Below are 17,230 nucleotides of genomic sequence, written 5' to 3' on the forward strand. Positions count from 1 at the left end.
GGGAGGCTGAGGCAGGCGGATCACCTGAGGTTGGGAGTTCGAGACCAGTGTGACCAACATGGAGAAACCCTGTCTCTACTAAAACTACAAAATTAGCTGGGATTGGTGGCACATGCCTGTAATCCCAGCTACTTGGGAGGCTGAAGCAGGAGAATTGTTTGGACCTGGGAGGTGAAGTTGCTGTGAGCCAAGATCAGGCCATTGCACTCCAGCCTGGGCAACAAGAGCGAAAGTCCATCTAAAAAATATAAGATGAAATAATAATGATAATAATACCTTTCTTTATTCATGTGCACTGTGTAAATAATTAATGACTAGAAAAGCAAATAGAGATGTCATTGCCTTCTGATCTTTGGCAATGTACATTTACCCTTGGCCAAGTTTCTCTTTGCACATGTGTGAGAAGCACAAGTAGAAGAGCTTGAAGACTAAAGGTGTGTGAAGTACTCTTCTATCATTAGTGGAAATGGGCTCTATTGGTTCACCCAACTTCCAGTGTTTTTACTTCAAAATAGACATTTAGCCACGCCTTATACCTCAACAGAAATTCTCACGTATATTAATCGGTCACAGAATTATTAGATTTAGTATTTGTTAAAAATGTAATATATAATTAAATCATCCTGTAAGCTTTACTTTTATTAAATGCCATTGTATTCTATATATGTATGTCATAATACCATGTCATATGTCTTAAATATACATAGCAAAATTTAATATAAAAGGCAGTAATTCATATATGTAAAAGTATATATGTGTGTATATATAAGTATATATGTATATATTTAAAATTATATATATACTTTTTACTATATTTTTTACTGCATACAAAAGTATGTGTATGTTAATATGTGTGTGTGTGTGTGTGTGTGTATGTGTGTATTTTTTTACTTTTAAGCTAGCACAACCAAATATGTCGAAAGAATAAAATGTAGAAATAATTTGTTTATTATCAAATGTGGAAAAGTCCTGATGACAAACTTATATTCTCTATGCGTGTGCTCATTCAGCACAAATATGATAACTTGGCTGGGCATGGTGGCTCATGCCTGTAATCCCAGTACTCTGGGAGGTCGAGGTGGGCGGATCACCTGAAGTCAGGAGTTCGAGACTAGCCTGACCAACATGGAGAAACCCCATCTCTACTAAAAATACAAAATTAGCCAGTTGTGGTGGCACATGCCTGTAATCCCAGCTTCTCAGGAGGCTGAGGCAGGAGAATCACTTGAACCCGGGAGATGGATGTTGTGGTGAGCCGAGATCGCGCCATTGCACTCCAGCCTGGGCAACAAGAGCGAAACTCCGTCTCAAAAACAAAACAAAACAAAACAACAAAGAAATACGATAACTTCACTCAGTTTTAATAATTTGAATAACATGAGTACATCTTACAGATAAAATGAGTGTCTTAAGCATTTTACAAGTTACCTTCTCACCTTTTTACTGCTTTACTTGATGCTAAAATAAGCTTTCAGGCAAATAGCTTGTCATCTATTTAGTCATGGCTATTTGTGTTTAATTATATTTCTTTCCTAAATATTTCATGAGTCTCATAAAACTTGCATGTGTTGAAACTTGTATAAGTGTTAATCTCTTCTTCCACTGCTGAGAAATCAATCATAGTGCTACACGTTTGCCTTGTTTTGGAAAGGCAACAGTGTTCGTGTGTAGAACATTTTTAAACATTAAATAGGATTACGGCATTTTGATGAAAGACAATAAAAATTGATCACCCCTGCTTAAAGCCTTCGTTGGTTTCTTTGTGTAAATTTCATAAGGGATGTAAGTTACTTTTTTTCCCTGAACAGAGGCCTTTTTGATACATATTTGACTTGATGCCCAGTTGGAAGATTAGACACATAAAAGCTTTCTTGAGCCCAGGAAACAGGGGATGTTACAACTTGTTTCAAAGGCTCTTAAAAAATTTTTTTTAAAGATCTTAGCTTGGACATAAAAAGGGAAGTTTTATTAATAATATTGCTGTTTGTAGTTAGTTCACACAAATAGCAAATAAGAGAAAATGTATTATATTGAACAATTTTCTGTAATACCAAATTTCCTATTTCCGATAATACAGAGTTGATAGCTAAATATTAATAATTTTAATTTGCATCAACAGGCTTTCTTAAGCATATCAGTTGAGAGAAATTAAAAAATAGTATTTTTTTTCTCACAGATGTAATAGAAATTGATGAAGCTTTCTGTATTTGGTAAAAGTGTGTGTGGGAATGTGTATGTGTATATGTCTATATTAACATTTATGTAAATGAATGTGTGTGCACGTGTATCACTAATGCCATAAAATAAAGTAACATTAGAAAAATACAGGAAGAGGTAATAAAATAATTGCACTTATTTCAGTTTGAAAATATTAAAGCTATTTTAGAAACATTAAAATTAAAGTATGGTCCAACATCATTCATATAGCAAATGATGCTATTCGAATTTCTTAAATGTAAATATCTCACTAATAATATAATGTTCTCATAAAATTTCAGCTCCCAGTGAAGCCCCAACAGAAGTAGGTGTAAAAGTCTTATCATCTTCTGAGATATCTGTTCATTGGGAACATGTTTTAGAAAAAATAGTGGAAAGCTATCAGGTATGTTAAATTTTTATCAAACTAAATACATTTATTCATAAATATATAAGCATATGTTTTCAAATGTGTTGTATGTTTCAATGTCCCATTAATTTATGTGGCAACTAATACTTTATTCTCTGTGTCTAGTATTGTGGTCATATATACGTTAGTTGTTAAGAATAAAACAGGGGTTCCTAACTGGCCTATCTAGGGGAGATGTAAAGAAACCTAAGTCCTGGCAAACAATTGGCCAAAATTAAAACTATGGTAATAACACTTATGATTATCCAAGGTCTTTTTAGGAAAATATTCTCATAAAAAGCTAGTGAATCTCAAGTTTTTTGGAAAGCATTTTGGTAATTTATAGAAGCATCCTGAAAATAGTCATCCTCTTTGAGTCAGTAGTTCCATTTCGAAAAGTCCCTCCAAAGTAAACAATTTTAAATATAGCAAATACGTCTTATGTTATCTATGAAGTAACAATCAAAATGACCCAAATAAAACTTCCCTTGAGCTTAATTTTAAAGAACCAGTAAGAATCAGTCAGATGCAAATGAGAAAACTTGTCGTAGTCAAGGGAGTAAAAACTGGAAAATCAAAACTAGAGAGATTAGTTAGGGTCTTTAATACAATGCTAATGCAATTTTGACTGAGTTATGTAGGAAATGTGAAATCATCATCTCACATTTTTAAGTGCAAGAAGTGAAAATTCAAAGGAATTAACATGGTTTTTCCTTTACAGATGAGCAAATGGATACCAAAGAGATTTGACAACTTGCCTCAGTTGTCACTTACAGAAAGTGTCAGAGCAGTGTCTAAAACTCAAGTTGTCTGATTCAAAGTTCGGTGCTTTATTGCCACACATCACAGACTTCCCTGTTTTTTTTTTTCAGTGAGTGCTGTCTAGGGCTGCCTCTCCCACTCCACCCACCCCACTCCCCCAGCCAGCTTGCATTCTCAGCTCCCCACCCTCCCTTCTCCTTTGTCCATGGAATATTAGCTCCATGAGGGCAGAGTATTGTTCTATTCTCAGTGCCATGCAAGAACTGTGCTGAGCACCTGGCAGGCTCTAAATAGATATTCATTGAATACTGATAGGAATAATGAAGTATGATTAAACAAAATGTTACAATTGGGCTTTCTCAAGGCCATGTTTCTGAGATGTAGCTGTAAAAGAAACTCAAGCCTTTGAGCAGACACACCCAGACCAACAGGAAGCTTTTTTTTTTTTTTTTTTTTTTTTTTTTGGCACAATAGGTTATAATTTGGGAAGATTTTAAAGAGCCCTCAGATCATCTATGCAAAGGGTCAGCTGAATTTATTACAGAACAGAGAAGAGTAGACTGGAAATAATTAGACTGAGAATACCCAATATTTGTAACTTACTAACCTGACAATTAGTTTACAGCTAGTAGAAAAGAAGTAGGAAAGAGAGAAATTAACTAGATGTTACAAACCCCTGTAATAAATACGCCTGTGGTATCTTTGGGAGAAGACATCAATGTGTAGAGCTTGGAAAGTAAAATTTTGGAGCACAGGATTTTTTTCTTCTTTTATATTATTTATTTCTAATAAAAATTGAAAAAAAGGATAATTTAACGTATAACCCATATCATTGAGTCAAAATGCCAAATATATGACATATTTTACTTTATTTAAAACATGGTAGAAAATTATATATTATCTTTGTCAATGCCAAGAATTATATACTGACGATTTGCTTACTTTTAGTAAGAAGAAGACAAAGGAAATAAGAGGTAGGAAGCAACATAGTGGAACCAATGATTCAGATAATAATTAAATATGCTTTTTTAATTGGGAACTAAACCTTGATTAAGGATTTTCACATAGTCAGTAAAAAGTAATCTTTATCAAATAAGATTTTCTCAAATGATAATTTCAAGGGAAAAGTATGTACCATGAGGAGTTGGTTTCACAGATTTCTGACCTTTTCCAACTTACATTAAGTAAAAACTTATGCACTTCGCTGCTGAGCAAACATGGGTTTATATTTCAGCTCTGTCACTTAAGAATTTTGTAGAAAATTCATTTGAACTTTCTGAGTTTCCTCACCTATAAAGTGAGAAAGTAACCACTGCCTCATAGAACTGTTATGTGAAAGATATTAAATAACCTGTATTTAAGAATTTTCCCTGTTTATGTCATTGGGCATTCCAAGATGGTGGTGGTGGTGGTGATGATGATGATGATGATGATGATGATGATGATGATGGCAGTAAGGAAGATGATCATGATGATGTTAATGATGAAAAGACTGATAACACGTCTTGAGTCCTTATTGTGCTAAACACTTAACTAAGGCCATTTTACTAAATCCACACAACCCTAGAGGATAGACACTATTATTATCCCCATTTTAGAGATGAAGAATTTGAGGGTTAGAAATGTTTGTCTGAGTAATAATTGTCATAATCAGATTTTAATCTAGTTCTTGCCTCTCCAGAGAATGGTTGATTAAAATTGCTGGAAGTAAATCACAGAATTATTCTTTCCATTCATTCTTTCTTAAAATCCTTTTAAACCTTTCACACAGGGTCTTGGATATCAAAGAGACAAGCATGAACACTTAAAAGAGAAAAATCCATATTATTTATTGTTCTGCAGGAAATGCTCCTGTGACTGTGGCCAGTAGGCGGGAGGGGGGTCTTGACTGACTATAATGTGGTTGTTTCCATTTTAAAATATGATGGGAGAAGCCAATGGTTTAACAAGATAGATGATGGTGAAAACTAATACCCCAATGCACTTCCCATGACAATGTACGATGGATCTATATTTTTCTGTGTATAAAGATACACAGAAAGCAGGCAGCACATTGAAGACATAAAATATAAAGCTGGAAAGCCCTGACTCCTGCCTGATTGACACCATCTCAAGGTTCATTTCCTGACATTTCAAATGAGAATTGTGAGCAATTGAATTTAAAGACAATCTCTTCCCTTGTGGTTTTAAAGTGTATCTCAGTAGAATGTTTATGTCACTTAGTATTTTTTTCTCTTACTTGGTTAAAGAGCTCCCCACTTTCAATCTTAATACCCAGTGAGTTTTTCTATAGTGTAGGTAAGCTAGAAGAATACAATAAGTCTTTCTTATCAAGGGCATTTTGGAACTTTGGGCTCTTGCCCAGGAATCCACAAAAGACTTAGTTTGCTCACCCAGTAGGTAAAATATTCACTTAATTAATTTAATGAAAATGAGTAAAATAGGCTACCAGGAATAATGAATGCAAAAACTTCAGCAACTGAATTAGAGATTAATGCAGATGATGGATTTCACAATCATAAAAGATGAACAATCCTGTATAGTCTACTCAAATGTTTTTAAAGTTTAAATTATGGTGAGCTGAAACTGATTACTTAGAAAGTGCTTTATTTTCTTATTTTGGAGAAGACATCCGTTTTGGTCTGGATCTCTTTGAAACAGAGCCTCAAACAAAGATGTGGAGAAAGGTTGTTTATTATTGTTGTTGATTGATTGTTTTCAATATGATCCTAGGAAGCAGGTATGAGGAAAAGGCAGAGTGAAGAGGAAAGGGGGGGCTCAGATACAAACGTGCTATTTGTCTTGTTGGCAACCACTGTGGGCAACTGGTACTCCATCCCTTGAGACCTTTGAGGAGTTTTATAAATGTGCCTCTGAAGCTGCCCTGCCTGGGATGAAAAGGGAAGCATTCATCCACTCCTGAATGTTCAGAAATGTGCTCATTCAACATAAAAACCTCACTTTTGCCAAGTGAATTTGAGCCATCCTGTTGCACTTCATAATAGTTTCTTACATGTTTATGTAAATAAAAAATGCAGGATTATATTATTATTAGACATTTTAATCGAGGCATTTTGGTTAATTGTGAAATTACAATCCCGTTATTTTATAGACAGGGCATCTAAAATATGTAAAATATCAGGATAGTTACAAATAATCCTTTTCTTTTTATTCTTATATTACATATAACATATTTTTATTCATTTTTTTCATATCTTAGATATAATTATAAATCTTGAATGCAAAAAAGCCTTTAAAGATGAAAGTTATAATCCATAACTTTTCTTAAACTTTAAGAGAAAAGGAATCCTGTAATTATTTGACAAAAGTAATCATTTCTAATCCAAAAAATCGATAACATTTTTTAAAAAGTATTTTATGGGTAAATAATTTCTACAGTTTATCCAGTTATTAGATATATTTCTTTGATATCTAGCTTCTATATGGGTTTGAAGGAAATAACATTAGATACTTACTTCTGAAAGGAGCTAGAAGAAAGTATTACTTTAGCGTGTTCTAGGCCACATAGTAACTATTTTTATCCAGCAAAATTATATTCCTCTCCAACTGCTTTAAGAATGGCTCAGAACAAGTTTGAAATAATGCAAATAGAAGTAAAACAGGAAATAAATGATAAAAATTATAGTGAGAAGTATTTCCAAATGGAGACCACTTTTATATTTTGAAAGTCTGCTGCAAAGTTTTTGGGATTTTTAAATTTTTTATTTTTTATTTTTTTTAGTCAATGTAAAACTATTTTGGGCAATGAAGTAAGACTTTGATTCGCTTCTGGCATCTTTAATCATTTCTGCCCTGTGTGCTGTACTATATTCTAAGGCTGATAGAAGGGTAGATATCATTAAGAAAGATTTGAAAATATGATGATCAGCCAACAGCAATGGTAACAGAACCAGTTGAAGAGAACTTTTCATAGCTGAAGACTCTAAATCATGGCAAAATATAACTCATCCTGAATGTTTGTAGATTCGGTACTGGGCTGCCCATGACAAAGAAGAAGCTGCAAACAGAGTTCAAGTCACCAGCCAAGAGTACTCGGCCAGGCTCGAGAACCTTCTGCCAGACACCCAGTATTTTATAGAAGTCGGGGCCTGCAATAGTGCAGGGTGTGGACCTCCAAGTGACATGATTGAGGCCTTCACCAAGAAAGCACGTGAGTCTCACATTTTGTTTTTAGACTTGTCAAAAACTACCACTGGATTCAATCATGATACGAATATATTTGAAGGAAATTTCCTACCTAGCTACCTGAGCACATTTTTCAATATCCTTTACAGCCACACAAGATTTCCCTTAAAACATGAATTATTGTAGATGATGAAAAAATGTGAAAAATACCCTCACACATTAAATATTCCATTATAGAAATAAAGTTAGAGAACTACCCTTTTGTACAGGCTGCCCTCTCAAATTCTGTGCCATTAACTTGTCTTCACCCTGTACTTACTAATTTAAACATTGTTTTCATAGGAGTACATCAACCACATATGAAAACTAAAATTCTGCTTATTTTTACATGCTTTAATTTATAAACCTCTGTCATTGCACAGTGCAATGCAAGTTAAATGTGTAGCATTATACTTACTCTCTTATTACTGTATGTTCTAGTACTGTATGTTTTAGGTGGTTCATAAAACAAGACCACCTATCCCTGCTCACGTTCTGGTCATTCTAATCTCTCTGGATTCATTTTGATATCTCTGTTCTTGAACCCAAGTGGAATAAACAAAAAAGGATAATTTGTATGTAGGACTCTAGGGAATGTCTCAAGAATCTGAAGATGTGATTACCATTAGAGTTTGCAAATTTATGAAATTCACTTTGGGACAGAGACTCTCCCAGTGAGATGACAGAATGTAGTGACAAGAACTAGAATTTGGTGTCTAACATGCGTTTGAGATCTGTCTCTGCCACTTGCTAAATGTATGACAATAGATAAATTACCTATTTAAACCGCAGTTTTCTAATTTGTAAAAGGAGCATTCATTTTTGTTCTTTTTCCATTTGTTCATGTATTTATTCATTCATCAAAAATATGCTGTGTGCTCAGCACTATTCTTGATGGTGAGGATACAAAAGGGATCAAACCAGTCCAAGGTGCTCTTCTCACATGGTTTACAAGCTAATGAAATGAGATAGAAACTTCAAACAAACACAAACTCTGATAAATAAATAAGTGGGATTAAAGCAGATGACAGGGCAATAAAATGAATAATAGACAAAAGTAAAGTGACTTAGATAAAAGTGAAATTCTGATTGGGTGGCCAGGAAAGGCCTCTGAGAAGATGCCAGTTAAGCTATGATTTGAGTGATAAATGGTAAGAAGAACCCATTATGTGAAGAGCTTTAGGCAGAGCCGTAAGGTTCTTTGCACTCTAAGTAGTACAAAACCTTAAGGTGAAGAGCACTTAAAATATTTTAGGTGTGGAAAGGCCACTGGGTCCAGGGCATAGGTTCTGAGTAAGGAGGGGGAAGCGTTCTGGGGCCCAATTATGGAGAACTTTGTAAGTAACTGTGATGAGTTTGAGTTCTTTCTAAACATGATAAGAAGCCATTGAAAGATTTTAAAACAGAGAGTGATATCTAATTCATGATGTTGTTTTTTAAAAAATCATCCTGGCTTCTGTACAGAAAATGGACTGTGGTGGGTTAACAGTGGAAGCAGAAAAGCCAATTAGGAGACTATTTCAGCAGTCAAGGAGAGAATTGATAGTGGCTAGCACTAAGTGAAAATGGAGACAGAAGTGGAAAGTTTTCTGTAGGCAGAGTTGACAACTTGCTGCCAATTTGGATGTTGGCAATGAGTGGGATGAGAGACTAAACACCAAATTTCTGCTTGAGAAACTAGGGGGGTTGGTTGTGCCATTTGCTGATGATGGCAAAGACTCATTGGAGAAAGATTTGAGGATACTTGACATTATATTACGTTTGAAACATGTATTACAATTGATTATATTACATTTGAGAAATCTTTTAGAGACTCAAGTAGAAATAGGCTGATATCTGCCTAGACAGAGAGACCTCTAGCCACATACGTCTAGAGGTTGAAAGAGAGATTAGGGCTAGAGACAGAACTGTGAATATTTAAAGCCATGGGCCTAAGTGTCAGTACTTAGGGAAGATCCACAGAGAGAGTAGAAAAGGTACATAGATGAATTCCTAAATCATCCAACAGTTACAAGCTGACCGAGGGAGCCAGCTAAGCATGAATAATGGGAAGCAGCAGCCCATGAGGTAGAAGAAAAACCCAGCTGTTAAGATCTGAATTTAAGAAAAAATGAGAGATTCAAGAAAGAAGATGGTCAATTCTGTGAAATGCTCCAAAAATATTAAATTTAAAAAAGAATAAACAAGTGACATTAGATTTAGCCAAGTGGAGGTGATTGATGACCTTCCAAATAGCAATTTCAAAAGACTAGTGGAGAAAGAAACCCAAGTGGAGCATGATGAGAAGAGAATAAAAGTCATATTACCTAGCTCGCAGTGCCATGGGGTACATTAAATGGACTCATGGATGTAAAGTGCTTAGCATAGTGCCTGGCATATAGTAAACACTTATTAAAACTAGATGGTGGTGGTCATTATCATCAGCATTATAATACTTGATGCAATAGAGTATGCAGAATCGAGATTGGATATAGTGACCATTGATTGCATATTACTACTTTTCACAGCTCCTAGCCAGCCTCCAAGGATCATCAGTTCAATAAGGTCTGGTTCACGCTATATAATCACCTGGGATCATGTCGTTGCACTATCAAATGAATCTACAGTGACAGGATATAAGGTATATACAAATAGTGATGCTTAATGTTTGCAATTCTTGCTGTTTCAGTGAAACCCAAGATGGGTTTCTTTTCTTTTTTTGAGATGGAATTTTGCTCTGTCACCCAGGCTGGACTGCAGTGGTACAATCTTGGCTCATTGCAGCCTCCGCTTCCTGGGTTCAAGTGATTCTCCTGCCTTAGCCTCCCAAGTAGCTGGGATTACAGGTGCCCACACCCATGCTCAGCTAATTTTTGTATTTTTAGTAGAGATAGGGTTTCACCGTCTTGGCCAGGGTGGTCTCGAACTCCTGACCCCAAATTATCCACCTATCTCAACTTCCCAAAGTGCTGGGATTACAGGCATGAGCCACCACAGCCAGCCCCATTCAGCTTTCTTATTCTATTTAATAGTTGTAGAGCAGAATCAGATGACATAGTGCCATGATACATTTTGAAATGGAAAACATTATCTTCACTGAATTTCAGCAAAATGTTACATCAAAAGTGTAAGATAAGTAGAATACTTTAAAGATAAAATAGAATAATCAGAGCTTAAGGAGGAGAGAGAACGAAACTATTTTTGTTTGGCAATGATTGTGATAGGGTTGCCCAGCACCCAGCAAACTCCTTGATAAACTGAATTACTGTTTATAAATGAAAAAAAAGGAGAAAAGCTTATTTTAAATATATTCTTTATATCACACACTATCACATTTTTCACTGGATACCAAATTTTATGGAAAATGGTAAAAATAAAAATTGAGAGACAATTTTCAGACCATTTCAATATATTTTAAAGTTCTCATTTTGGACTTTTTTCTTAAAAAGACTCATTCTTTCTATATTTTTATTTTGGGTCATCTCAAAAAACAAAATTCAGATGCTTAAGTCACATCTCCTTGGATAATCCTACAAACTTGCAAAAATCAACTATTGTGAATTGAAACTAACATGATTTTTTTCATCTAGTTTTAAATTTAGTTTTTCCTCTTGTTTTAAATTTATTAGTTTTTGTTAATCAAAGTGTAAGCACTTTTATTCTGGTTTTAGTGTTAGAGCACTGGCTCATTATTATGACTTTACTGCATATTTACATTTCTTTACTTTATAAGGTACTCTACAGACCTGATGGCCAGCATGATGGCAAGCTGTATTCAACTCACAAACACTCCATAGAAGTCCCAATCCCCAGAGATGGAGAATACGTTGTGGAGGTTCGCGCGCACAGTGATGGAGGAGATGGAGTGGTGTCTCAAGTCAAAATTTCAGGTAAGTGAGTCATTTAAGACACATTTCAACTAAGTACTTGTGAGTTTCTAGACCCTGTGGATTCCCAAGGGTAGGGATAAGCCCGATGCTCACACCAGCGTCCATATTTTCCTAAGTAGATTGGACATATCAAGGATTCCCTGAAACTTGGTATTTCTCCTCTTATGAGTCACAAAAGTAAGTCTGTGACATACCACATACTTCTTGATTATTATCTGGATGTCAAAGCACAGTTGGAATCTTTCAGACATAAGATGAACAAGATTTTGGGATCCAGTATACAGTATGGGATGTATTAGTTTATTTGATTGTGGTAATCATTATACAAAGTATACATATATCAAATCTTCATGTTGTTCACCTTGAATACATTTAATCTTTGTCAATTAAATATTTTCAAATAAAAAGCCCAATTAAAATGGCATAATTTATTGAATACTATATAATACTAGGCTATTATTTAATAATAACCCAACTTCTCTTATATCAAAAGGAAATATACTAGGCTATTTTTAATACTCTTCTAACTTTCTTTCACTTGGTCTATAGATATTGATATAGTAGTAAAAGAGAAAAACACTAAATTATAGCCCCTTTGTCTTTTCTCTTTATCTATTCCTTTTCTACAAACTCTATTTCTCACACCTTTGTTTGATTTGGAAATACACATATTTGAGGCAGTCATTTCTTTTTTTTATTTGTAGCACTCTGTTATTTAATTTTTGACATATTTTTCTCAACCTATATGCAGGATATAGTTTAATTATACTGAATTTCAATAGATGTTAATTTGAGAAACGTATGAGAGGCTTTGACATTACCAGAAGATCCTAGATCAAAGATGATAATAAATAATTTATAAGAAAATTTGGTTAATCTGTACAACAAACCCCATGACACAGTTTACCTGCATAACAAATCTGCACATATACCCCTGAACTTAAAATAAAAGCTAAATTTTAAGAAAACTAAAAAAAAAAAAAAAAAAAAAAAATTGAAAATTTGGTGATTTTGATCTACATAAATGAATATGCTATATATTAAACCAACAAAAAATCCTTTAACACAATGCCAGAGTATTTAATGGTATTTAATAAATGCTGGCTTCAATTGTATGCCATGTTTTTGTGAAATTTGCCACAATACATATATACATCCTTTACAAATCAAAATAGAACTTTGATTTTTTTAATCATCAGTAATTTTGTCTTTTAAGAAAATAGAGAAATTACAGAGATGTGAAAGGAAAAGAAAATAATCATGTTCCGAATACCCTAAAATAGCTACTGTTAATGCTTAGTTGAATTTACTTATAGTCACTCTGTATACATATATAATTTCATGTTTCAGCTTCCATTTATTTCATAAATTGTATTTAAAACTTATAAATGATATTCTTTCAAACAAATATGCAAACTCATTAAAGTTTTTTTCTATCATAAATAATACTTTTAGAGTCCATTTTCATAAATTAATCTTTCTTCAGGTTAAATTTAAGACAAAGTGTTTTAGGTTGCCAAATTTCTTCAAAAACATTTACTAATTTCTATTCCTATTATCATTATATATAAATGCTTTTCTCACTGCACCACTCTAATATTATTGTCTTTCTTTTTAGTCATTGCTAATTTGACAGGGGAAAATAGAATTTTCTTATTTTTGAAACATTTTCTATATTCAGAACTTTGTCAACACCTTCAATAGTTTTACACTTAGTGGGCTGTTTCACAAAAGGAAATCAGAGGGAAATATGGCCATTATTTCAAGGAAGGTAAAGCACAAAGTAACTAAATAAATTGCTCTTGAACCCTGGGCCTTTTTTCTGTGTAGAAGCCAGCCACAGCAAGCTTTTGCTCTCTGTACTCACCCATGGTTCATCATTCCTCATAGAAAGGAGAACCTAGCTTCTGGGATTTAGACTAGAGGTTTTCAGCAAGAGATGCTGTAGCAGTGATGGTAACATCAGTTTACCTATCACTAATGGCACTGGTAAATGTTAAACAGTAGAATCACTAGGGATAGGGGAAAGCCCTGTTTATAATGTTTGCCTGTTTTGTGATGTAAATATTCTCACCATGTGTGATTTCAAGCTTTCCTAGTGATGTCACTTAATGTTGGGCTGTGAAGAGCTACCCAGTAGCACATCATTATATGTCATTGCCACCATACAGATACAATAAGAACCTCAAAAACACTGACAACATTATAACATAGTAAAATATTAAGAAGTGATGAGTTTTGAGTATTTACTACATTTGTTTTAAGCTTTTAAATTTGTTTACATAAATTCTATTTTAATAATTACATTTTTAACACATTGCTCATAAATTTCCTAAAAATTTCACAATTGGATTTCAGGGGTTGTAGGAGTTGATTTCAGCATACCACAGCTGTAATTTGATATTTCAGTATATATAGCTCATGTGTAGAAGAGTATTTTTTTTTAATCCCAAAGTTAGGATATTTTTCATATTTTTCTCTTTTTGCCAACTAATGGACAACATTCTTATTGATTTTAGAATTTCTATTATCTCTTATTCTGACCATAACTGTACAAATAAACTGTAGAATTAACATTATGAAATCTCAGATGCTTGGTGAATAACACCATTCTAGAATATTCTTGTTTTTAAGTTTGGATTTTCAAATCACTTAAATTATTTTAATGAGGAAAATGTGTAAATACAAACAGAAATTACAGGTTTTCTTCTAAATTTAAAAGAGTCTTAGTACTTTCTTTTGGTTTTCATGCCCCAAATACGTAGCCAGGATTATAACACACTACTAGTTCTTAATGTTTATAAGCCTTATGCTCTTCATTCATTCATTTATTCATTCATTCAACAAATAGACATTAAATGACTACAATACAGCAGTCACAGTTCACATATTTAAAATGTGCTAAGATTTACATATTTCCACATATTTCCTGGCCCTGCTGCAATTCTAATGATCCTCTTGCCTCCCAGTGTTGGCCTCCCAAGGCCTATTATCTATGCAATAGACAGGGGGGTCTTTTAAAACACAAATCAAATCATGTAACTCTCCTCTTAGAAAGATGGCTCACAGGGAATGGCATGAACCCTGGAGGTGGAGCTCGCATTGAGCCGAGATCGCGCCACTGCACTCCAGCCTGGGCAACGGAGCGAGACTCTGTCTCAAAAAAAAAAAAAAAAGAAAGAAAGATGGCTCACAGGTAATATCTACATTTCTTACTGTGGCCTATAGTGGTCTATATAATCCACCCTCTCTCTCATCTCAGTTGAGTGCTTTGTCCCTTTCTCTATTGACATTTCTCTTCTTGAACACATCAGTGTTATCCCTGCCTTGAGGCATCTCTACTTGTTCTTCCTTCTGCCTGGAATTCTCTGGATCTTGGCATGTTAGTTTCATTCTCATCATTTTTGTTTCTGTTCAGATGCCACTTCCTCAGAAAAGCTCTATATATGGCCAGCAATTAAGGTAGCAGCCTACTCTGAGTAAATCTTCCTTATATCATAGCACTGTTTACTTTTCATTCTAATGTTAGTAACTATGTAAAATTATCTTATTTACTAATTTGTATTTGTTTATCATCTCTCTCCATCCTTACTTGAAGCTAAGCTCCATGGGAGCAAGCTCTTGTTTGCCTCAGTTGACCTTTGAATCTCCAGCACTTAGGGGACTATTTGGCATGTAGCAGGGTTTTAACAAATAACTGTTGAATTAATTCATGATTTCTGTATAGAGAAAAGCCCACTAACAAGAATAACTTGGGCAACTTAAAACTATAGTTTTCATCTCTAGAAAACCGATATACTTCCCCATTAGGTTCATGATTTATATTATTTCATGTGCCGATCCACAAATTTGATTCTTAAAAAAATTAAGACTTCCTTTTAGACATATTTTGGAAATATTTCAGATTTGATTATCTGTAACTGCACTTCTATCTGACTTGAACACCGTTATCCATTGCTTTAATAACTTATTCCTTATTGAATATTTGTAGTGCATATCAAGGCAAATGTAACACCACAAATGTTTCATCACACATATACTATCTCTAATAATTCTATATTATCTTTCAAAAACCATTTTTAATAACTGTGAGCAAATTAAGAAAATATACATATAGCTATAATTTTCAATATTAATTTCAATAAGCTAATTTGGATTACTACATATTTTCTATAAATTTTAGAATATCAATTGACAAGGATCCTTGGTCATAAATAAATATCCTCAGAGAAGCACATACTTAATTATTTGTAGTGAACATGCATATTTTAAGTCTTTATTTTTCTTTTTAGTTTTAAATAGACTATAGATAGCTGAATCAAGAAAGACTTTTCAGAACATTTTACAGTCTGAACACTTTTCTACGGAAAAGAAGTTGTCATTTGAAATTTTTAAGGTAGGAGTAACATGATCAGATTTTCTCACTTGGAAAATCATATTGGTGACTGTAGCAAATATATATAGTAGGGGACTAAGATATAAGGAGATGAAGTACAAGGTTATGGCCATAGAACGATTAAAAGATAATGATGTCCTGGGCCAGGTGCAGTGGCTCACACCTGAAATCCCAGCACTTTGGGAGGCCAAGGCAAGCGGATCACGAGGCCAGGAGATCCAGAGCATCATGGCTAACATGGTGAAACCCCGTCTCTACTAAAAATACAAAAAAAAAAAAAAAAAAAAAAATTAGCCGGGCATGGTGGCAGGCACCTGTAGTCCCCCCTACTCGGGAGGCTGAGGCAGGAGAATGGTGTGAACCCAGGAGGCGGAGCTTGCAGTGAGCTGAGATTGAGCCACTGCACTCCAGCCTGGGTGACAGAGCGAGACTCCATCTCAAAAAAATAAAAATAAAAAAATAATGATGTAATGATGTCCTGAACTGGAAAGAAGGCAGTGGTGGATGTCTAGGATAGATTCTAAAAGAGCAAGTCATTTTTTCCATTTGATTTAAAGTTACTATATATTCATTTTGTGTATTTTGTCTTCTAATAAATCTGTAATTTATCCTGATATTACCACCGATGATGTAATCTGAATATTTAACCTAATATTTTTGTTAACTCCAAGATATTAAGTTAAACTATATAACCAAATCCACTGACTTAAACACTGTGATGAAAAACACATTTTGTTGTTTTGCTTTGTCCTCTTCTGCCCAGTAGCAGAAGAAGGTCTAGAAAACTATTTTTTGGGTAGAACTTTTATATGTTTAACTCCATCACTACTCCTGTGCTCTCTTCTCCACTTCCTAAGTCTCGCGGTGTAAGAGGAACAAGAGGATAGTAGGATGTTTAGATTCATTTCATACATTATTAAATTTAGTCTGTGATTAAGATACAATCAGATATTATCATTCGGGAAATGCTGTCTCTTCAACCATCTTGAAATAACCAAATATTTTGTTTTCTTTTACGCCAGTTTTCATGGGATCAATTTGAGTATTCAAGTAATAAATCTAGCCTATATATTTTTAGATTGACAAATAGCTTACATTTAAATTACCTCTAAAATACATATTCTCTTCATTACCATTGAATCATGACTAATCACTCAAAGCCTTGCCTAACTGTATAAACGTACTTAGCACTCCCAGTTTTGTAACAAACATGAAGTTGGAAGATAAATTATTTTGACAAAGTAATATTTTGTGAGTCTCTAAATTCAACTTTGGGAGGCAACTCATAGCCTTGATGACTATTAACATAACTCCTGCAGTGACCAGGTTTGATCCAGCAGTTGTTGGACAAGTCCCAGCACAGGGAGTTTCCAGAGTCTTAATTGTCCTTCAGAAGCTTTGAGTACAACTTCT

General features: G+C 34.1%; 1 protein-coding gene across 3 annotated transcripts in view; it reads left to right on the forward strand.

The window, feature by feature from the left end:
* Nucleotides 1-17,230, forward strand: part of CNTN1 (contactin 1) — a 390,365-nt gene that overhangs the window by 336,493 nt on the left and 36,642 nt on the right. For all 3 annotated transcript variants that reach the window (XM_009247616.3, XM_054526301.2, XM_054526302.2), the window contains 4 exons: nucleotides 2,499-2,602; nucleotides 7,352-7,538; nucleotides 10,060-10,172; nucleotides 11,265-11,421. In XM_009247616.3, coding sequence (XP_009245891.1) covers nucleotides 2,499-2,602; nucleotides 7,352-7,538; nucleotides 10,060-10,172; nucleotides 11,265-11,421 — 561 coding nt within the window. The remainder of the gene's footprint in view (nucleotides 1-2,498; nucleotides 2,603-7,351; nucleotides 7,539-10,059; nucleotides 10,173-11,264; nucleotides 11,422-17,230) is intronic.

This window comes from Pongo abelii, chromosome 10 (genome assembly GCF_028885655.2).
Source record: "Pongo abelii isolate AG06213 chromosome 10, NHGRI_mPonAbe1-v2.0_pri, whole genome shotgun sequence".
NCBI lineage: Eukaryota > Metazoa > Chordata > Mammalia > Primates > Hominidae > Pongo > Pongo abelii.